We start from the raw sequence: 23,346 nt of genomic DNA, 5'->3' as shown, positions 1-23,346 counted from the left end.
TAAAATGAAGAGAGATGGCCTTCACAAACTGCTTAGAACAAAACCTGGCACACAGTAGGTGCTACAGAGTTGAGAGAGAGAGAGAAAGGAGTAGCAGCACCAATGCTTGAAATTAGAGGGGAAATGTTGAAAGGGAGCAGAAAGGCTCCCCAGTCTTTCCTAAAGAGAGTGGTCAACAGAGGTCTGAGAACTATACCCTCCAACTCTGTCCATTACCCAAAGGCAAGTCTTCTGTGAGACACAAAGAATTCCCAACAGCCCCCAGGGGAGCCAGCTCAAGGAACCCTCTAGGATCTCAAGGGAGCAGGGGTCAGGCTGCACAGACATGAGGCCACCATTCAGACACTCAGCCCTCCGACACCAGAAAAAGGAAGGAGACGATATGCTCTGCACACCTGCTTGGGAGGCTCTGACCTACCTGCAGACAGAAGGCCTTAAAGACACACCACAAGGCCCACGCCTGACTCCAAGCCTCAGGAGATGGCCCACCCCATCATTCCTCACCACAGAAGGCTTCCAGCTGTTGACCTGTGGAATCTTCCCCATATCTCCCCAGCCTCACCTCACCCTACGTTTCTTCCCTCCTCCACTGCAGCCACACAGCCTCCTCCTCCAGCCGGTACCTATGCCATTCCCTCCACCTGGAATCTTCCCTTCCTTCATCTGGTTAAATCCAACGCACTCAGATCTCAGCTGATAGAGCAAATGTTCATTCAGCCATGCGCTGTCCCTGGTAGTGTCCATCAGCTGTATGTGTGACTTTCTGTGATGTCTGTCACCACACTAAGTCCCTGAAGGCCAGGGGACCCAGGTTCCTCCCTCCCTCCCACTGCCCACGTGCTCACCATCATTGATCCTCCCAGCCAAGGACCCCGCACTGAAGCCAGCAAAGACAACAGTGTGGATGGCTCCAATCCTGGCGCAAGCCAGCATTGCGGCCACAGCCAGCGGGGAGACAGGCATGTAGATGGCTACCCGGTCCCCTCGGTGGACTCCATGCCTCTTGAGCGTGTTGGCCAGGCGGCACGTGGTCTCCAGCAGTTCCCTGCGGCACAAGGAAGGGAGGGCTGTCAGAGAAGGGGGAGGGCCAGAACGCATAGTCATTTGGCTGGAATAATTCTGCAAACTGCAGGCACTGGAGCCCCGGCCAGCCAGGGGGAGGGCAGCTACTCCAACACTTGATGCATGGAAGGCTCTTTTCAGAAAACACTGTAACTTTGTAGGCTTGTCCTGACACGGATTCACGGCCACATTGCTGAGAAAAATCGCCTGTCCCTGCATCCACTGAAAGCAGGGCTTCTCAGAGACCTGGGTCATCCGGTCCCGGAGTCTTCTGACACGTCCTCCCCGAGAGGCCCCTGTTCTCTGGGTCAGCACAGGCCTTGCTGGGCAGGGGACCCCAGGAAGGGGACCCCAACTCTGTGGAGCCTCGGTGATTTGGGAAGGAAAGCAGCCCGCAGCCCGGGTCAGGGCTGGGTGTTGAGGGACCAGGACACTGTGCCCCGCCTCTTGTGCCCACATGGCCCCTGCCTCCACTCCAGGGGCTTAGGCTTGGCCAGCCAGTCAGAGAGCAGCATCCCGCTGAACAAGCTGATTGGCTTGGGGTTGGCACGTGACCCAACACGACCCCGAGAGGATGACAGTCTACCAGAAACCAGAGCAGGAAACGGAGGAAAGTGCAGGAGGGCAGAAGCAGGTGGACGCTGGGTTCGGCACTGCTTCCCACGCGGTCCCACTGAACCCCACTTCCCACGGGAAGGGACATTTCCCGTTTTCACTGCTCTTGTTTTATTGTGTTTGTTATTTAACAGAAAGCTGGCATGGAAGGGCAGGGTAAGTCCGCCCCACCCACGTGGCTCCACCCTCCTGGCCAAGACCCAGGAGTGTTTCTGGTTGCCCTGTGCCCAGAGGCCCAGAAAGGGGCAGCCCAGCAAGGGCCAACAGGACATGAAGGCTGGGCAGTGACAGGCCTTGGGGGAGACCAGACGAGAGCTCCCTAGTGTAACCAAGCAGGACCTTATGGGGCCTTCCCGGGACAGACCCCTCCCCCATGCCCTCTGCTTTAGCTCCTCTCTAAAGTAACTAGATAATAGTATCTGATGCACATTCCTGAGCTGTTTTACAGATGCTAAAACCCCCAGCAGACGAAGAAATTAACTACTTGTAGCCTCTGGACCTACTGGAGCCTGAGGATAGATAATGTTAACAGCCCTGTTACGTCACCATCCACCAGAGAACGGTGGTGAGCTGATCATGCGCATACCCTGGGACTCCGCTCCCTCACCTTTGCCTTTAAAAAGGCTTTCCGGAAACCCATCGGGGAGTCGGGTGTTCTGAGCACCAGCGGCCCTGGACTCCTTGCTTGGTGCCTGCAATAAACGCTGCACTTTCCTTCACTCCAAGCCGGTGTCGGTAGATTGGCTTTACTGTGCACGGGCGAGCGGACGGACCCAAGTTTGGTTCGGGTAACACGAGTGCAGCCTGCGCTCCCCCTCGACTCCTGCCCAGGCTGGCACAGCGCCCCTCTGGCAGGACCCTATCCTTTCTCCTTAAGGCTTTAGGAGGACAAAAGCGCCATCCACTGACCCCATCCACCCCGCACCTGAGCTTGTGATGAAAGAAAGAGCACCCCGACAGCCCCCAAGAGCAAACTCCCCGGAGCCAGGGCCCAGAAACACGCCTCCTGCGTGCGGGGAGGAGGCTAGGATAGTCAGTGACAGCACTCAAGAGGCAGCCATGGTCAGTCACACAGACGGATAACCTTGGCCCAGCGCAGGTGCCGTTTTCAACAGCGCTAAGGACTTAAGGAGTCGGTGCTGGGGAGATGGAAGCTCAAGTGCGTCAGAGATCAGTGGTGATGAAATCCAGTCCTTTTTCTGCAGACGGAAGGCAGCATGTTGAAGTCGAGGAAGGCACAGAGCCGTCCAGACAGAGAGGCCTGGGTTACTTTCTATAGGAGCTGCACGGGCAAGGGAGCTCACGTTTCTCAGCTGCCACAAGATCACCTGAGAAACAGCAGGCCCCTTCCACCTTGTTTAACTGTCGCGAGTGTTAGTGAAAAGCTTCACCCACTCAGGACCCTGCCAAACATTCAGTAGAGATTATCTTTACCATCAGACGTCTTTGTTTGAAATTACTTTCTAGAAGTACTAAAATCAACTAATTCATTTTGATGAATTTGTAAGATGTTGAAAATTCCGTTCTAGGCACCGTGGGGGTGAGGAGGGCACCAGACAAAAGAAATGGGAGGGAAAGGGTCCTCCTGCAGCCCACCTCCCACTGGGGAAATGAAGGCACATGAAAGTGTGATGGGCGTTTATCACCTCAGCTTCTGGTACAATTACTGAGGCAGGAGGGAGAGCCTTCTGGAAAGGTTGGCCGTGGGGGGGGAGGAGCAAGGCAGCAAAGGGGAAAGGACTCCCTTCAGGGGCAGAAGTTGCCTGGCGGTCAGAGCTGGGCAGCTGACCTGTAGCCCTGGGCAGGTCTGGAGACCAAGCTGAAGTTGCCCAGGTGTTCCCTGGAGGATCGAGGGGCCTTCTCATGGGCCCTGGAACTGAGTCTGCTGGGTCCCACACTCTTGCTGCTGCATCCAGAGAAGTCTCTCATAAAGAATCTGATCTGGGTAGATCTCTTGAGTTCACTCCCCTTCCCATCCTCTCTGCCAAGGCCATAAAACTCAAGGTCGAAGAGATCCTTGAAGCCTCCCTGGGGTTCCTGGCCACAGCAGTCCAGCCTCTGCTTAACGTCACGTTGCTGGGAATCACCCCGCACAGCACTAAACAGTCTTCTTAGAATGAGGCCAAGACTTGTAGCTGTTCCACTTCCACCCCTTGGTCCCAGCTCAGCCCTTTAAAGATGTCCAGGGAAAATCTGTCATTCAGTGATAGCCCTTCAGATTCCTGAATACCCCCCCAACTACCCCGCAAAGTCTTTTCTCTCCCGGGTTCTCTCACCCAGCCCTCCATGATGCCACTCCCATTCTCTAGAAAACCCCAGGTTACCAAACGGACCCCGGCATTCTCATGGTATCTGCCCGGGTCAGAATATGGAACGCAGACCCTTGACCCCAACTCTATATTTAACCATGTAAATGAAGAATACATTTATTTTCTAATGCCTGACAAAGGTGGCCCAAATTCAACATGAGGTCACTAACCCACTGACCATCGCCACACACAGAACAGGACTCTGAACCGGGGTCCTCCATTTAACAGTCAGCAAATTAATTTTTAAAATTGGACTTTCCAGACTATCCATTTGTCCCTATTTAATTCCATCTCCATTTCTCCTCATCTTTCCAGTTCATCCATTATTTTTTTAAACTTGGATTTTTCATTTTAAGCTTTTGCTTTTCATTAGCAATCTCCTCCAGATTTAGACCACTGGAATATATGGTCAGCAAACCTAGGTCTTCAAATCACAAAAAAGTAAGTGTTATTCAAGCAAGCGATCCTGTTACCCGAGGTACTCAAATATCATTCAAAAGCAGTTCTTGGATACTCATAACTTCTCAGACTTTCACAAACCGAAATGCTGTTTCTGTATCAAAAAGATAATGCAGCCACTCAGTGATGGGTGCTCTGGGCTGTGGCTGCAGGATGCACTGGCTTCCTCCTTGCCTGCGGGATCTTTCCAAAGGACAGTAACGTGCAGCTTTCTGAGAAATGATCTCAACAAAATGAGTTAGAGTTCTATTTTCAAGTGCCAGGATAAATATAGCATTCGTCATGCAGGTTCTGAATAAGATATCTACGTTTGTCTGTGAGTAGACTCCTCAGGGCCATGCCTTCCATGTGGACGCTTGCAAATGACAGGCACAAGTGCACAGACTGGCCTCATATTCAGGGTGCTGAGCACCAGCAAGATGCTGCCTGGCCTTGGGGGAAGGAAGGAGACCTTCTACAGCCAACTCTAAGCTTCAAGTGGGAGGAGCATTCATCCAATGCTAATCCGTAACCAACACGACATCTGCCCAAACACAGACAGAAGAAAGCCACCTCTGGCCCAGATCAATCCAAAACAGGACACAGCTGGACAGCCCCAGGGGAAGTAAGATAAGCCGTGTGTGTTTGTGTGCGTGCGTGTGTGTGTGTGTGTGTGTGTGTGTGTGTGTGTGGTGCTGTTGTATTTAAGAAACTCATCCGGAATGCATGCCTTGCTTACTTGCTACCATTACTCTGGCTCTTGTGCTCATTAACTAAACACTGGCTAAGAGGCTACCTCCTTCTTTGTCCACCTGCCCCACTGAGTATGAGCTTTACTTGGGCAGGGATTGTTCTTTGCCTGCCTCCCAGCGTCCGGAACCGGGCCTAGCTCAGAGAAGGTATGCGACAGATACCTGTGGACTGGAAAGGAAGAGCAGGTAAGCAAGAAAGGACAAGAGCCCTGGCGGGCGCAGGGCAACTGGAGCCCGAGCTCTAACCATGAGCGCCGGTCCACCCCGCAAATGCCTCCCAGCCTCCTGTACCTCCTGTACCCTGGCAGGAGGCATCCTGCCCCTCAGAGAGAGCGATGGGCAGGACCGCCCCACTGATAGGCCAGCGCACAGCTACTGTCCTCTGCATTTCCTTCTGCCGATAAGGGAAGGAACCCAGGGAACTGGGTCGATGTGTGCGTGGAAGACCTGTGACAGTCACTTCTTTCCTCCAAGCCTGGTGCTGAGGGGAGGGGTCAACCCCATGGTCCAGATGCAGGACTGGACAGGACACATCTTTCTTCGGTACACTGCTCTAGACTTTGATATTCTCTTCAGCAAGCCATTTCTGGAAGATGGAGGTGGTGAGAGAAGCAAAGGCTGGCTTTCGGAAAGCGGAGCACGGCAAGAGGGTCCCCTTCTCACAGGGAGAAGCTCACCAGGCCTCGGGACCAACTCCTTCCCTCTGGCAGACTCCTCCGGCCCAGACGTTACTGTAGCCACTAAATCTAATCTAACGTAATGACGTGCTTGCTCTGCTACTTACTGCCACCGAGAGAACAGAAGCCCAGGAAATTCAGCTGAGCGGGCTCATACCCCAAGTATGGAATTCCTCTCACGTCATGATTTGATCACGTGACCATGACCTTGAGCGAAGGTAAGCTGCAGTGAACTATGAAGCAGCTGCCACATGTCGACACAAAAACGCCCAAGCTGCCATTGCCAAGGAAGGCCCCGGACACACTCAGCGTTCACAGGAAACGAGAGCTGAACGGCCACAGCTGACACCAGGCCAGCCAGTGAACCTGCAATCACTAAGGCTGAATGTTTTCTAAATTTCTTACAAAAAATAAATGTATTCTCCTTGAGGCTTTGCTACACTCTGCAGAAGGTTCTGGACTCAGAGAATTTCCCTCTCAGGAGAGTGCCTCAGTGAACGACATCTGATCAGAGTTGGGGCTCCCATCCAGCTCCCCATACACCCAGGGTCTAGACTGTCCCAACCATAGAAAGGCCTAATAATAGGACCACTACTAAGGTGGTCTCGAGGACTCCTGTGGTCTGAATGTCTGCAGAATCCTAACCCCCAAAGATGATAAGATGATAGTATTAGCAGATGGGGCCTTGGGGGGGTAATTAGGGCACGAGGGTGGAGCCCCATGATGGGATTAGTGCCCTTATAAGTGAGACCCCCACAGAGCTCCCTTTTTCCTTCCACCATGTGAGGACACAAAAGGAAGGCGCTGGCTGTGACCCAGGAGGAGGGCCCTACCAGCAGGTGACCGTGCTGGCACCTTGATCTTGGATTTCCAGCCTCCACAACTGTGAGAAATAAGTCTCTGTTATTTATAAGCACCCCCCACTCCCCCCGGTCAGTGGTGTTTTGTCATAGCAGCCCAAACAAACAGACTTAAGACAAGACCAAATGTGAAGTCCCAGGCACATATAAAGGCATCCTATAAGCAGTAGCTATAATTATTGCAGAATGGCAGAAAAATAAAATTGGTGAAAATCAGTAGTTCCTTAACAGCAGGAAGGAGAGTGAAAACGCCAGTTTGCTTTTGTGTAAATCTTAGGCAGTCGTGTCACTGGCTCGGGGTGAATGAGTCACCAGTGTATTTGAATGTGGTTCGAGAATCCCTCCCCTGAAGGGCCACCTGCTCCACGAGCCCTGCCGTGGTTGTTGAGGGGAAGCCCTCGTTTGGGGTGGGAGGTGGGTCTGAGGATGCATCATCCACAGTCAGGGCTGCTGCCAGCTACAGATTCCAGGCCATGGCCTGGGGTTCCGGGAGCCTGGAGGGAAGGTAGGCCCACCGCCATGCCTGTGCACCCTGCCGATCCGCCACCTGCTGTGTCACCTCACCGCCTCCACCAGCTGCCCCGTCTTCTCCAGCCACGCTTGCCACCCACTGTAAGCATAAGGAGCCTCCTCTCCAGGCCAGCCTCGGCCACCTGCAGGCCCACAGGCTCCTGCCTCCTCAGCCTTCCCCAACTCGCTCGTGTTACTGCCCGGAGAAGCCTCCTCCTGCCCGCCCACTGCCACCACATGCACAGTTCCTTCAGTGACAGCAGGATCAGCACTGCTCTGAACCCTAGGCACATCCGTGTAGCACTCACAACAGCCCGTGGGCCGGGAGCTACCATCACGACCCCATTTTCCAGATGAGGAAACTGAGGCACAGAGGAGTTAAGTGACTTCTCAAGGCTATTCAGCTGAAAGGGTCAAGGATCAGGTCAGGATTCAAACCCAAGCCTGGCTCCAAGGGCAGCTCTCAAAACCCACAGCTTCAGAACAACTCACACCCTATTTCAAAGGTTCCCAGACCTGAGGATTTTTTGCCATCTGCCAACTCCATCGTTATTTATGTAACATCTTTCCTTGGATTGGTTTAAATGAGCAAGAGAAGTGTTCAAAGCCGCTCACTGTGGTCGAATCGAGCCTTCCTCTCATCAGGACGGAGGAGAACTGGGGCGGGGTGGGCGTGCTTTTCTTCACGCTTCAGTGTTTGGCTCCACGTTCAGAACCACCTGCCCCAGGGTCCAGCTCCCTCTCATCCTAAGTCTTTCTCTCCCACTCTTGACGCAGCCCTGGTGGAACAGAAGTGACGGGTCAGACTTGAGAAAAGGTCTGCCCTCTTCCCTGATTCACGCCTGATTTCCCTTGGACCTTGGCACTGGCCTTCAGCCCGAGTCTTGTCTCCAGAAAAGAAGTTCTTTCCTTTCCAGACTCAGAGCCCCGCTCACATCGAGGCAGCCAGTGCCAACACACGAAGAACCCCAGAGGCTCCCGCGGGCCGGTAGCCCTGGGCAAGAGCGGTCTGAGGCCCCAGTCCAAGGACAACCAGCAGGGAGAATGGGGCTGTCGGCCCAGATGGAGCAAAAGAATCCACCCTCCCAGTGGCCCAGAAACCTCGCTCCAGCTTCCCAGAGGAAGTTTAACTGGATCTGTTGATGGGAAATTGCCAGGCCTCTACCCCATCCGGACCCCCACTGTTCCCAGGTTCAGATGAGGTCCAAGACAGACACAGGGGGTCAGGAGACAGAATGAAGGGCCAGGCAGGCCCCCCAACCTGGCCCACTGCCCCTCCTCTTGTACCCACAGTGACCCCTCCTGCCTCCAGGGCCCCGAGGTCCACAGAGCCCCTCCAGCACATGCACTTTCTGCTCCTCAGGGCCCCGCAGTCACACCAGGACTCCACAGTCCTTAGGCCCACCTTGTTCTGCAGCCATCCCTTGTCCCTCCTAGAGGCCACCTGGAGCCCTCAGGCACTGACCTCTCCTCCCCAGCTGGAATCGCGGTTAACATGCGTCTGCTTGTCTTGGAGGTCCTGGAACACATGGCCCTGGTCAGTGGAGGGGTGCGATGTCTGCACACGGACCTACAGGCCTGTCACCAAGTTAGCGCCACAGGGCAGCCCGCCGTTTACACCTTCACCGCCTCCAAGATTCCACAGCACATCTCGCAGATCAGACACTGCTGGGTCCAAACCCTGTTTCTGGCATTTCCAGCTGGGTGAGCCTGAGAGCCCCCTAAGGTCGCTGGCATCAGGTCCCTCACTTTACAACCCAGGGTGACCGGGAATCCAAACTAAGATCATAAGTGCCAGTGGCCCACACAGCAGGGGCTGCCCCAGCCTTAGGGTCAGGGCCAGGGTTAGGGTCCGGGGACCTGGAGGACAGCCAGCCCGTGGCTGGTTACAGGGAACCCTCCTGCAAGCGGGTCTTGGGCAGCAGACGGAAGGGTCCAGCACGGTGGGCACGGGGGGCTACATGTCAGCCGAGCATCAGGGCGGCCCTGCAGGGTCTCAGGGCTGCCTGCTGGGCTGCTCCTTCCAGGGGCCTTGATTTTCCACCTCAGCCGGAAGAGGAAGTGGCCAAGGAGGGAGTGGGGAGGGCGGAGGAGGGGCCTGGGGTGACAAGCACCCGAGCAGGCCTCCGTGCTGCCCCGGAGGGGACCCAGCGCAGCCACAGCAAGGCTGTTGGCCCCCCTCCCACCACCAGGTCTGCAGCTGCCAGAAGCCGAACCACACAGCTGGAACAGAAGCACCTCCTTAAAGACGGGTCCCCCAGGGGCCAGCGCCCTTTCCCTCCGCAGGCCGCTGCCCCTCCACCTCCCACAGTGCAGCCCCTCCAGCATCCCCTGCACAGCAGAAGGGAGCTCACAAAACGCAGGCATCCAGCTCCAAGGGAGGCGTCTGTTATGTGTGGTCCTCCAGCTAAACGTCCGCCAGAGGGTTCCCAGAAAGGGCCCCGTCAAGGAGGTTCGACTCTCTGTGGAGGTCATTCCTGCTGCAGTCCCAAGACAGGGCCATTGTAAAATGTGAAATTCCAAGAGCCTCAGCTTGCCCCAAAGAATGAGAAAGAAAAATAAGTGTCACGTATAGAAAGATTCAAAGCACTTGCCAGCTTCAAAATCTGGAGCCAAGTCTTAAAGGAAAGTTAAATGCTGGTTTAAAACCAGCTCCATCCAAGTAACCCAGAGCTCCTACCGGATTCTGGGAGCCAGCACGGCGATTCCTGACCAAGTTTTGCGATCGGAGTTACTCAGAAGTCATCAGGGGACACTGCACACAAGCCTGGCAGCCACTAGCTTCTGGTGCCTCCACCGAGGAGAGCCCACCGACAAACCCACTTACCCTGCCTGCCAGGGGCCCCTGTCCTGGAGCCTCATGGTCACCGGCCCTGGTTCACCCCAAAGCACCCCACCCTCAGCCTCACTATGTCCGTTAATGATCCTCCCCCTCAGTTGCCCCAATATTTTAATAAAGGAGTTTGCTCACTGCAAACTGTAGTTAATCTGGGGGTGAGAAGCACCAGGTGCAAGGGTCGGGGGGCTGCCTTTTAGCGGGCTCCGAACTGTTCTCCTGAGGTGAGGACCTCTCCCTGAAAACCCCACCCGGCCCTCCCGGCCGCAGCAGCCGCAGGGCCACCTGCGCCCCTCCCCTCGTCAGACCTGAAATCCACTACTGACCTCCCCTCACCTGCCCCGACCTACAGCCAAATCAGACCCGCATCCTCCCAGACCCAGGTCTGGGCTTTCACTCCCCTGTGCTGCTCAACACCCAGCACCCAGTGGAGGAGAAAACAGAGTCAGAGAGTTGGAGATTTGCTCCAGGTCACACACAGCTGGGGACAAAGCGGGCGGGAACACAGGCCTCCGCCCACCCCGCCGCCTCACCCCACAGTGCACTGGCCGGCCCTGCCCTCTGCCTCCATCCTCAGGCCTCCCCTCCTCGGCCTCCCGAAACCCAACCCCCCAACGGCGTCCCAGCAACTTCCTGCTTCCTCCTGCCAGAGCCCACAGGGCCCTTCCGTGACCTTAACAAGTGGCCACGTAAAGACACCCGGGGCCCGGGGCACAAGCCAGCTTCTCAGGAGGTGCCTCCAGGCTTCAGAGCTTGCGGCACCCTCTGCCCAGGGTTGCTGGTGTGGCTGCCCCAGACGGAGGGCCGCCCCAGGGGCTGGGCCCCATCCTGTATTCTCAGTGGGCCCTCCATGCTAGGCACCACTAACACCCAGTGCCTGGTCGGCTGGCCCAGGCAGGAGGCATCCTCCGCACCGGCTGAGGGGCTCTGAGGCAGGCAGCGGGGAGGGGGCCTGCCGTCCGCTCTGCGCCTCTGGGTAGGGGCTCCCCACTGTGCACGCCCCACCACAAGAAGGCCCAGCTGCAACAACTACAGAAATCCCGGCCTCTAGGGCTGGACCCACAGTGGAAACTCCACTCGGCTCACGTGTGGTCACATGGCGGGTGCCAGGCCTGCTCTCCCCGCTGCAGCCCAGATGCCCAGCTCAGCTGCACAGCCTGGCCATGACCACAGCAGCGCTGCCCTCACGGCAACCCGCGTTCACAGAGGAGGGCCAGGCCAGGGCTAAAACCTGCTACAGATTAATTAAAAGGTCACATCTTAGATAAATAACAAGGGCCTACTTTAGAGCTCAGGGAACTATATTCAATATCCTGGGATAAACCATAACAGAAAAGAATATGAAAAAGAATATTTATGTGTATAACGGAATCACTCTGCTGTACAGCAGAAATTAGCACAACATTGTAAATCAACTCTACTTCCATAAAATAAATTTTTAAAAAACTTTTTTTTAAAAGGACTCACGTCTGGACCCCTGCTCAGAGAGCCTCACACGGGAGATCCCGGTTCAGAGTCTGGTGAACACTCTCAGGCTGCTCCCTCCTCTGTCCGAGCACAGGCACCCGCCACTGAGAGGTCCTGAGCACAGGGACGCCAGGACCAGCCACAGGGTCTGCCCTGCTCCACGCCCTCTGCCCATCCCCAGCTTGGAAACCCCTGGCCCAGAGCCCGGGCACCAGGCAGGCAATGGTCTTGAGCCCCCGCACCACCTGCCTAGAAGACAGGGATTTGTGTTTGTCCACATCCCCATCGCCAAGGGCCTCTAGAATCTGTCTGCTTAAACTGAATGTGAAGGACCCTCTTGCGAAATAAGCACGTGGACGGCTGGAAGGAACTGCTCCCAGTGCTATCTGGCTGCACAGCCTCGGGGAGCCACCCAGATTATCTGTGCCTGCCTGGCGTCTGCAGCCCTGGCCTCGGAGGCCTCAGGCGGTGCCAGGGGGCCCAGCTTTGCAGGCCTGCTGGCTCGCTGGGGAGAACAGCTCCCTCAGTTTGGTTCTGAACACACTTCTGGGCAGAGGAAGGCCGGAAATCGGCTGGGCAGCCCTCTGGCCCTGGCTCCGGCCTCAGGTCACAGGCTGCCCTCTTCCCCGGGAGACACGTGCAGGCCATCCCAGGCTGATCCCAGACAGCAGAGGTCCTGCCCCTTCGCCTCCCATCGGGGAGGGAGCACCGCGCCGGACGGACAGAACCCCAGCCCACGAGGCTGTCCTTCTCCCAGAGCCACGCAGCCGGCGCCAGCATGAGGCCCCCCACGCACTGCCCAGCGGGCCCCCGAGGCCTCAGCCCGTCTGCCAGGGTACGCCTGGGAATTGCCGCCAGCCAAGCAACAGTTGCAGGTGGGGTGGGGCCGGGATGAGGACACTCGGCTGCCCAGGGGTTCCCAAAGCTGGTCCTGCCAGCCCTCCCCCACCCTAGGGAGGTGCAGCTGCCAATACACCCCAGGGCTCAGAACCTTGAAGACAGCAGACAGCCCACCCCCAGGCAATGGCCCGACTTCCAGAACAGGAGCAGGGCGGTGCCTGCAACCCAGGAGAGCAGCTCAGGAGGATCCTTGAACACCAAGAGCAGGTTGTAGACACGTGCACGTTTAGGGCGTGTGTGCGAGGGCATGTGCAACACATGTGGACCCACATATCACTAGGGCTTGGGACAGGAGTGAGTTCACGTCACAAGCTCTCCGATGATTCTTCAGAAATGCACCTCTTCAGAAGAATTCAGCAGACTCAGGAGGGAGAGGCTCTGTGCACCTGAGGACTGAGATGGGCCCCCCAAGCTTAGGACAGAACAGGCAGGCGTGGTCCCTGGGAATCCACCTCCAGCACCCCAGCCCGTGAGAACCACATCCCCACGCAGTTTCCTTCAAGGGCTCAGACCATGGGTCTGGAACTTGGTCTTCAGGTCACCAAGGCCTGTGACCATCCTGGGGCACCTTGGGTGCCACCATGTAAGACACTTGGCAGGAATGCACTTTATTTTAGTGGCAGTTTGTATGCTGGCAGGATGACCAGCACCAAGCGTAGGCAGCTCTCCTCTGAGACAGGAGGAAGAAAATCTCATGTCAAAAACCTAACATGACCAGGAAAATGATGAATCCAAGTCCCTCAGAGACTAGCTGCAGGGGCTTCCCTGGTGGCGCAGTGGTTGAGAGTCCGCCTGCCGATGCAGGGGACACGGGTTCGTGCCCCGGTCCAGGAAGATCCTACATGCCGCGGAGCGGCTGGGCCCGTGAGCCATGGCCGCTGAGCCTGCGCGTCTGGAGCCTGTGTTCCACAACAGGAGAGGCCACAACAGTGAGAGGCCCGCATACCGCAAAAAAAAAAAAAAAAAAAAAAAAAACTAGCTGCAATTATAGACAACCCGTCCACACACTTCTCTTTTCCCTCAAACAGTAAAAACAACAGTCACCTGGCACTAAGACCGGCTGAAGTTTGTAAAACCATTTCTTCAGGCTGAGCTTGTTTATTTTTAAAGAGAGAATAATAAATTCTTTGCCTGTACTTATAGGTTTATATCTTGCCCGGGGCTGCTCTGCAATGGAAATGAAGTTGTTCTTTGTTTTAACAAGCTGGCTGCAGTCCTGAGACTCGCCCCGAGTTACAAACACACACTCAGCTGGAGCGGCTCTCAGAAGCCTGACTCAGCCCAACCCCAGTTCCGGGTCCCGGTCCACAGGAGGACCGGAGGAAATTAGCCCATAGCTGAACTCCCCTTACCTCCTCCACCCCCACCCATAGAGACTTAATCTACTGGACAATCACACATAGATCAAGTCGGGCCAATAAGGGTGAAGAACAGCGGAGCAGCTTGTCCATTAGAGCAGTGCCCCCAACTACAGTGTGCAGGGCCCGGGGGTCCCAGGCCACAATGCTGCTGATGTGTGAACCCCATGGAGTCAGGAGGGTTATCTGTCCAGGGGACCCAGGTCAGTGCAGTGACTGGCAGTAAAGGCTGGGAGGGACTGTGACGGCCCAGGGGTATTGGGAGCAGGGGAGGGACGAGCAAGGCAGGGCGCACTAGGAACCACAGGAGATTAACGAATGTCACTTTGCTCCATCCAGAAGTTCAACTGAACACAGCTTCCCCAGGCTTGGTGCACTGGATCTGTGATAAAACCTGCATCTGAAAAACAAGCAGGAAACCAGGGGGTCTCCGGGGTCAGGACCTGCTCCTCTGAACCCTCCTCCTGAGATAGCGCTGTAAAGGTAAGTTGAAGCTTGAGCAAAGGGGTTTTCCCGCAGGGATGCGGTGACAGACCAGAGACCTCGGAGCAAGGCAGTCCCGGGAGGGGGCAGGGCTTTGAGAAGGCCAGCACCTGCCCCCAGACGCCAGGTCCGCTCAAACCCCCCAACACACAGGCTTGGTGTACAGAATACGTGACGAATTTATTTAAGGAGTCACAGATACAAATATCAGGTGTAGCCCCTTTTTGTTTGTTTTATTTTAGCCCCTTTTTAAAGACAATTTTATTTGTTGTGCCACTGTCATAAGCACACTAAGAGAGGCTGATTTGAGTTACCCCAGCGTGTACTTTATTCAGTCCATGTTCATGCTTACTTTTCCTGAGACCAGAGAACATTTCCCAAGTGGAAACATGGCCCCTGATACTCATATAACCCCCCGCCCAGAACAGGTCACAGTCACACGGGACTGCACCAAGAGTCTGCCCTGTGCCTTGAACGTTTGTCATATTTGTTTCTGAGGACCCAGTTCCTTCCAGGGGAATCGAAAGACAACAAATATTGCCCAGGTAGGCAAGGAGGCCGGGGCTCCTCCTCTCAACAGCCCGGCAGCAGCGTTTGGTGCTGACGTCCAGCGCGACAGAGGTGCCCTCCCTCAGGGGACACATGGTACCTGTAGGTGATCCTCACTTCAGTTCCAGGCTCATCCTGCTCCCAGATCAAAGCGATGCTCTCCGGGGACTTCCGAACATGCTGATCCAAGCAGTTGACTGCACAAAAACAGGTTCATAGACATTACACTTGGTGCCACTGGAGTCAGAAAGGGGAGGGTCAGGTTTGCAGTGGTTTGCGCTGCTCTCACTGGGGTGGACCCTTCCCTCATCAGAGGCGGGTTTCTACTTCCTTGCAAGGAGAAGGGTGATAGAGCCCGCAGAAACGAGGTGGTCACTACACAAAGATGACCTCGCAGGTACAGGTGACCCCTGGGAATGCTCTGAAGCAGGTGCTTCACACCAGGAGTCCCAACCCCGGTCCCCACCCAGGGGACCCTGACCCGACTGGCCCCGTGGTTTTCAAGGCTCCCTGGCGGTTCTAACGTGCGCAGCCAGGGATGAGCACCGCAGGCTGGGCTGTGGGAAAGAAGACTCGATGCAAACAGGGCGCTCCGAATCAGTGCACGTGCGCGGGGTGGGCTCTCGTGTGGTGGAGGTGCGATCCAGGACAAGGGCCCACATCCCTTCTCAGGTGCCCAGCCAGCATCCTGCCCCAAGAAGGGATGCGATGATGGCAAAATGCCTTGCTAGTTTTCCGGGAGGTTCTGCTCCCTTTCCCTCCATTACCCAAGCTCAGGTCACGTGACTGCCCGCAAAAACAGGTCAGTTGTGCTGGTCTACCGTCAACCTGAAGATTAGTAGGATCATGTTCATTGCTAACCTCCTATTCACTACCACTGGCTGGACTTCAAGGTGAGCTTGGCTGTGGCTGGTTTGTGCCAGAGCCCCTTCCAGCCGGCCCTCGTGGCCTGTTTTCATTACACACTTCCCCGTCAGCAGAGGAATAAATACCACAAACAGCTTTGGGGGCAGCAGCCACTGCTCACCTGGTCTTCAGGGTCACCCTCATGTCCAGGTACATACATTTTTCTTTTTTGTTTCTTTTTGGGGCAGTTACTATCTTCTCCAGATCAATCTCCTCCTACATAAATGGGAGATGCACCCACTGCTGCATCTAACTCACAGGGCTGGGTCAGAATGAGATGGAAGGCAACGCTGAGGTGCTACCACAGGAATACAAGGTCAACTACCACCTGATAGTCACCCTGCTGCGAGTTACTACAAATACTTCCTGATGGAAAACCATTCTGACAAAAGTTATGGGAGGCCCTCCCCATAACAAACCACATGACCCCCATAATCCTCAACAGGGTGAACTCACATGAAAACATTTACAAACTTTAGCTTGTGTGTGTGTGTCTGTGTGTGTGTGTGTGTGTGTGTGTATCACATTTTTCCCTCTCAGGTTATTTTATCTGTCATTTACTCTTACAAATTAAAAAGTTTCATTTCAACTTTCTGGCTCCTAACAAGTATATAAATTATACCTCAAAAATTTTAATAAATAAAGATAGATGTCATGGGAAAAATGACTCCTTACACAGGAAAGTTCTTTGAATTGCTAGAAAAATAGAAGAGAAAAAATACCAAGAAAATAGAAGAGAGGAAAGCAAGAAGACAAACTGAGAAGGGGCTTGGTGGCAAAACCTGGATTTACACAGTAAACCCAACATCAATGTGTGTGTCAGTCTGGTCCAAAGTTCAGAAATCAAGAGTTTTCACACTAAAACCACAGATTTCTGGCTTCTCTTGAACAAGCAGCAGAGGAGGCCCTACCCTCGCCTGGCAGCTGAGGCGGTGACCACCCTCAGCAGGGGTGGGTCCCGTCCCCACCCCTCACTGGCCGTGCCGAGTCTGCTGAGGGCCTTCCTGCCTCGGGGCCTTTGCACAGTTTCACCCTGCCCGGGGTGCACCGTCCCACCCTCACCACTCCTGCCCTTCGTCTGGTGCCCGCCCTCCCACAGGTCCCAGCCTACACGGCCTCACTCTGTTATGGAGCACTTCTCTTCCCTTGGACCTCGTGCCTCCCAGACTCTTAACTCTTCCTGCGATATATCCAACTTGCTGCCCCTCTGTGGGCAGGGGCCAGATGCCCTGTTCCTGTTTGGACACCTGCAGCCTGACCCAGGGCTCAGAGCAGAAGAAGCACCTAAGCTCTGGATGACGGATGGACCTCCCAAGTCCCTGAGCTGGAGGGCAATGTGGGGTCCAAATGACCCCAGGTTGGCCCCATGCCCAGGGGAGGGAACACACCTCTTCTCATCTTCATGGCTTAGTCCCTCAAGAAGTTTTCTTTTTGGTCTAAATTAGGGCTTCTAAATTCCCCAGGATCCTCAGAGGACTTATGAGCATGTAGTGAGGCCCCACCCTAAGTCTCTGACTGAGCAGGTAGGGGTGGGCCTAAGCATTTCACTTCTACCAAGATCTGACATGATGCTGTGGTCCAGGACCACGCTCACAGGCGGACGTATGCACACATGCACTCACGTCTACCTGGTATGTATATTCCCGATTCCAGGGGGGCTTTCTTTTTCCAGTGGGGACAGGAGTAATTAAAGACTCTTACGAGCTCTGTAAGACATCTGGCCACGCCCCCACTGGATGGCAGCCTGGGGTCATGGTTAAAACCATGCTCTAGAGCCAGGCCGCTGTCCAACCACTCGCTAACCGCTAACTGCAGACTCGCCTGTTTATCTCTAAACAGCACCGCTAAATCTCACTCTCCTAATCCATGGCGGTGGAAATGGTTCCAGACTCTAGGAGTCACGGTAGTAATTAGATGCCACTGGAGTTTTCCTGCCATGGGGTCAGCTGGTGTGGCTGTGTCCCCAAGGGAAACACAGTTCACAGCTGCCATGGACAACACTCAGATGACACAGCGCCCAGAGAAAAGCACAGTACAGGGTCTGGGGCGACGTGGCTCTACAATGCCAATACGTATGTTGGCTCTTAACACGTATGCATGGCTCCCGCTATTGCCGCAACAGAAGAGAGAAAAACAAAAGAGGAAGGAGGAAGGGAAGGAAACTCTTACATCCCCCATTTTTAAAAAAGTCTCGACCCAAAGAACTGGGCAGTGGGACAAGGAAATTTCCTTTCCAAGTATTTCCAAGAAGAGTTGGGCAAGAAGAGAGGGCAATTTAAGGCTTGGCTCAAACCGGACCTCTTATTTCAAGCCTTTTCCAAATTTCCCAGCACACAGTGATCTCTCCCTCCCACCACACCATTCAGCGCTCACTCATCTTCCCAGCTCGCTAAACCCTCCCCCATCCGGGTCAGAACGTCCCCGAAGGCAGAGACCACGTCCCTAAGATTCCTTCAGCACGGGAGGGGGGCAGGGGATGGTGGAGCACACTTCCTAATTCTCCCCTTAGCAGCTGTAAAAACCTTGAGAACGTTCCCCAGTGTGGACCTGCTCCTTTACTGATCTGTGGTCCGTCTCATTAGAATGCAGTCTCCGAGGCACTGGGGCATTTTCTGCACCGTTCACCACCAAACATGAGTTGGAGCCTTTATTTCCACATCTGTACAAGGGGGCCACCAGACACTTCATGTTGGTGTCACAAGGATGAGGGGAGATGAAGCATCATCTCATTCACCTAAGGGCAGGTCCGCACCCGGGCCTGGCACGGCTCTGCAAGCAGGTAAGCTGGTGTGTGTGGTGGGTTTGGGTTTGTTTTTAAGAAAAGGTGACGAGAGGGTCATCATTTCCATCATAAACATGTACACACAAAGGCAGGTATTTTCATTCAACGAACTCCTGCTGGTTGTTTAAATGCATCCCTGCCCCTCCCCACTTTACAGAAGTTCAATTTCAATCCAAAGAGATAAGGGAGTTAATATTCACAAAAGAATTCACAATAGGTTTTCTTTAAATAGAAAACCTCCTCGGTACAATTTGAGGTATTACAGCAGTCACAAAAATTGTATTTGCCAACTTCCCAGAAGCACCTGGTATTTAAAGTAAGTCGCGTCTCTAACAACTGGGGAGGATTCAGACTTTTCTGAGGGACGCTCCTTCTGAGACCTGAGGTCACGTGTCCACTTAGAGTTCCTTGAGGGACCTGAGAGAGCTACTTCAGTCGCTGGGAGGAAATGCAACGCAGGAGGCAGGCTCCTGCCATCTCAGCGTGTCTGCCATCTGAATTATTCGAGGCACATCCTGAAGAGGAGAGAGCTACAGCGAAATGGTTTCCATTGCTGCAAGGAATGTTCCCCAAAGCGTCCAAGGAATCTCTGTGTTCAATGCTTAGTTAACAACAGTGTCTCTATACCCGAGCTTGAAAGTAAGAATAAACACACTTGTTTTTTAAAATCAGACTCAAAGGAGAGTTTAGTTTTGTGTTTTGAAAGCAATGCGTCACTACCCTCCAGTTCTGCACTTGCAACTTCCTGACACCTCGGAGTTTATACCCAAGGAGCAAAGACATCTGTTGAGCCCTACAAGGGAAAGAGCCAAACTTCAAAAGCTGGAAAGAATCCTTTTCAGAACGTGGCACTGCAGGGGGTGTTGGCTTTACCTCCCCCACCCAGGGCCTCTGACACCACGACCTACCTACCCCTACAACAACGGCCTGGCTCTCCCAGGATCCAAGACGGGCTTTCAGAGCCATGTCAGCCACCTGTGTGCCCTCCCCAGCCTGCTTCCAGGAACAGGCTGATCAGGTGGAAACCCCCATGGTCCCATTCAGAGGAAGCACAGCAGGCTCAGCAGCACTGGTGAACACCAGGTTCAAGGTCACAGCCTCCTCCCAGGATTCATTAGTAAATAACAAAGGCCAGTGATTGGGTGCAAGGAATGTTCTAAAGACAGTGCAGAGTGCTTTAGAAGTGTTTTCTCATTCAATGGTAATAGCAGCCCCAGGTGTCCCCAGGTCACCTGCTGCTGGTCAGAAGCCTAGCAGCCTCTGCCTTGGTCTCTGGGACCTCTGGCCGCCAACGACCCTGGGCCTAGTCACCATCCTGTGAGAAGCCCCTTGTAGGTGCTTTGGGCCACAGCTCCAGCTGAGCCCAGCCTGCAGTTCAGGCCCCAGACTTGGGAGTGAGCAGCACGTAGATGACTAGAGTCATGTAGGTGACGGGGAGCAGAGACAAGCCACTGCCGGCCCTGTCCAAAGTCCTGACCCATGGAATCCGTGAGACTAATCAAATGGCAGCGAGAGGAACCGGAACAGAATTCAGTTACGCACTATTCTCGTGTTACAGAAGAGGAGACGCACGGAAGAACAGTTAGGGGAGGGAGGGAGGGATAAATTGGGAGATTGGGATTGACATACACATGCTACTATATATAAAATAGGTGACTAATAAGAACCTACTGTATAGTGCAGGGAACTCTACTCAACACTCTGTAATGACCTATACGGGAATAGAATCTTAAAAAGAGTGGATATATGTATATGTATAACTGACTTACTTTGCTGTACAGCAGAAGCTAACACAACATTGTAAATCAACTATACTCGAATAAAAAATTAACTAAAAAAAAATAAAGCACATGGCAAGACTTAAAAAAAAAAAAAGAACAGTCGGGGAAAACAAGGATTCAAACCCAGGTGTGACTCCAAAGACACACCTGGAACGGCTCAACTGTACAGAACCACCCACAGACTCTTTTTGTTTGTTTAACAGAGTTGTCTCTTAAACAGTTCCCAATTCTGCCCACTTTAGCAGGTTGGACATAGGTCAGTGGTTCTCAACCTCAAGTGTATATCAGAAGCACCTGGAGGACCCACCCCTGGGTTTCTGGTTCTGGCCACCTAGGATGGGACCTGAGAACTTGTATTTCTAAAAAGTGTGCAGGTCGTGCTGATGCTACTGGTCCAGGGACCACACTTTGAGAACTGTATTTACAGACCTTCCTGAAGGGGTAAAGGGAGTTTCAAGCGATGCTCCTTTGGAACAAGCCATCATCACACGATCGTCGCACAGACAGATCACGCCAAAACACCCTACCCAGCCCACAACTTTCTAGTGGCTCCCAGGGCAGCCATGGCTTGGCCTGGTCCTTTTTCATACCATCACCTCGGTGATTTGCAGACACTGGCGAACAGCAGGGATATTCCTGACAGATGAGTGGGTTGCATACACATCTGAGGTGAGAATGCGGCTGAAAAGCTGTTTTTCTACAAGGCAGTTTTCTGAAGTTCAGTTTCTGGCTAAGGTAACCATAAAGGAGAAATAAGTGAAGAAAAAGGGGCACAAGAGTTGCTTGCTGCTGCACCCTGACCCTGACCTTGACCCTGACCAAGTGAGGCTCAGGAGGCCCTTGCTGCCTGTCCAATATGTCTGTCGTTACCCACCCCCCGCCACCCCACCCCACCCCGTCTTATCTGAGACTGAAAGGCGGCACATGTTCAGAGCCAACCTTGAATGTCCCGGCAGCCTCAGGCCTCCCAAGTCCAAGGCAGCTTCCAAAGGAGCTGCATCCTTCTGCGCCGAACCTCTGCACTCCGCTCTCCCCCATCCAGGGCGCATTCCGCCAACCCTGCAAACCTAAGGGTTTGGTTTTTTCCCAGTAGTTCAAGGCCACTTGCTGCTGACTCAAGTTTAGAGAAAACACTTCTCTACTGAGTCATTTTTATTAAACCAGCAAAGCAATATACCATACGAAAAAAAATCTGGTCCGAAGTTCCCTGAAGTTTCTTTGTTTGAAAAATAACTGCAAGATACTACCTATAATTCTATGACTATTTCTGAATTTCACAAGTTGAAATCACTACTACTTACTGCTCACCAATAAGTGCCGGGCCCGTTCCATTTCTGTGTGTGCCTTGGCCTCACAACCAGTCCCTCAGGTGGGCATTACTGCCTCCGGTCTACACAGGAGGAGACTGAGGCTCAGAGGAACAGAAAAAATGGGCCAGTAAATGGTGGAGCCTGGGAGATTCAGACCCCACTGCCCAGTTCAGGCCTTGGCCACCAAGACCCACAGATCCTTTCCTTAAACACCCCCTAGACCCCACCTATCCCCAGTTACCCCCTTCCTCCTCGACAGGCTGCCCCTCTGACCGCCCCACCTGGCTGCCCACACCCCAGGCCTAGCCTGCCTGGGTCCTCCCTCACTTCCTGGGCCTTCTCCACTTGCTGGGCAGGGGGTGGGTGCAGTGCACCCTTTCCCACCCCACCCCAATCCCAAATCTTGACAAAACAGTAGTGGATCCAATCTCAGCAGAGACCAGAGGACTGACTGGCGGTGGAGCTGGTTTCTGGGATCTCAGTCGCACGAGGTCTAAAGCCAGCCCCGTGGGTCTTGGGGGCGAGGGTGAAACTGAGTATTGGGAGGCCCCACCATTGCCTCCTTCCCGCCCGCGGGCTGACTCCCGCTGCCGGCCGGGCTTCCTCCGCCCCGCCGCCCGCCACGGCTCGATTTGTTTACACGAGCAGGCGGGTCGCCGGCCGGCACCCGGCGGTGACATCGGCCAGAAGCTTTTCGGTTCTGTCTCCGGCGGCACCGGGGCGAGAGCAGGTAGTCCTGCTCCTGGCGCCCCTCGCCGCCTCCACCGAGGCCCGGCGCACTCGCCGTGCGGGGCGGTGGGGGCCCCAGTTAAACTTGAGGGACGCCGGGTGCCCGAGCCGGGACTGGGGAGTCGGGCCGGGCCGGGAGTCCCCGGGGCTAGTGGTTGGGTGCGGGGTGACTGCGCAGCTCGCCGGGGGCGAGTCCCGAACGCTGAGGAGGGAGCTTGTGGGGCCCCCGCCGCCTGGGCTCGGGGTCCCTTCGGGCCGCGTGAGCTGGGGCGCCCCGGCCCCCAGGCCCACTCACCGGACACGTTTAACTGGCCTCCCAGGAACCAGCCGATCCTGCCGCTGCGGAAGTCGCAGTCGCTCACAGTGTGGTAGGGGGTGTCCCACACGAGCACATCCCGCGCCAGCGGCCCCCAGAAGGCGGCCGGCTCGCTGGCGGCCAGCGCGATCCGCTCCTGGTAGGAGCCGGCCGGCGCGGCGGGGGCGGAGGCGCTGCTCCAGAGCCGGGGGGCCGCCAGGCCCCGCGCGCCCACCCCGCGAAGGCCGCCCAGGAGCCGTACGACACCGCGGCCCAAGCAGCGCGCCGCCATCGCGCCTCAGAGCCCCGCGCGGCTGTGACAGCCGTGCCCTCGCGTGTCCGCGCCCCGCCCTCCGGCCAACGCCCAGCCCCGGCCCCACCCTCCGGTCAACGCCCCGGCCAGGCCCCGCCCCCAGACCCCGCCCTCCGGCCAACCCCGGGGCCCTGCCGATCGCAGTCTGAAGAATCTACCCACCCCACCTCGTCCCACCTCGCCTCTCTTCTCCCACCCTAGAGCGGGGCCGGGAAGCGACGGGGAGCAGCTGGGGAAGGGGTCCCAGGGCGGGCTGCCGGGGTTTCAGCTGGTGCGTCCTCAAGCTCCGACGGCTGCGCCGCGCGGGGACCCGCAGATACGCGCGCCGTGGACGCAGGCTCTCCCGGGCGCCTGGAACTGTCTGGCGTGGGAGGGAGCCGGCTCGGCGTCAGGAGACCGGCGGAGCGAGGCCCT

The 23,346-nt window shown here is 55.3% G+C and overlaps 1 protein-coding gene across 1 annotated transcript in view; it reads right to left on the bottom strand.

Moving 5' to 3' along the window:
* The window catches only part of ACSS1 (acyl-CoA synthetase short chain family member 1), a 42,434-nt gene extending 19,517 nt beyond the window's left edge, over positions 1–22,917 (bottom strand). Inside the window, exons 1-3 of the mRNA XM_081257475.1 lie at positions 22,620–22,917; positions 14,917–15,013; positions 846–1,045 (exon numbers count right to left, since the gene is read on the bottom strand). Of these exons, the coding sequence (XP_081113601.1) occupies positions 846–1,045; positions 14,917–15,013; positions 22,620–22,911 (589 nt within the window). The 5' untranslated portion in view covers positions 22,912–22,917. The remainder of the gene's footprint in view (positions 1–845; positions 1,046–14,916; positions 15,014–22,619) is intronic.
* Between the last annotated feature and the right edge of the window lie 429 nt (positions 22,918–23,346).

This window comes from Mesoplodon bidens, assembly GCF_964165515.1.
Source record: "Mesoplodon bidens genome assembly, chromosome: 15".
In the NCBI taxonomy this organism is placed as follows: Eukaryota; Metazoa; Chordata; class Mammalia; order Artiodactyla; family Ziphiidae; genus Mesoplodon; species Mesoplodon bidens.
This window is presented reverse-complemented; position numbering and strand designations above follow the sequence as displayed.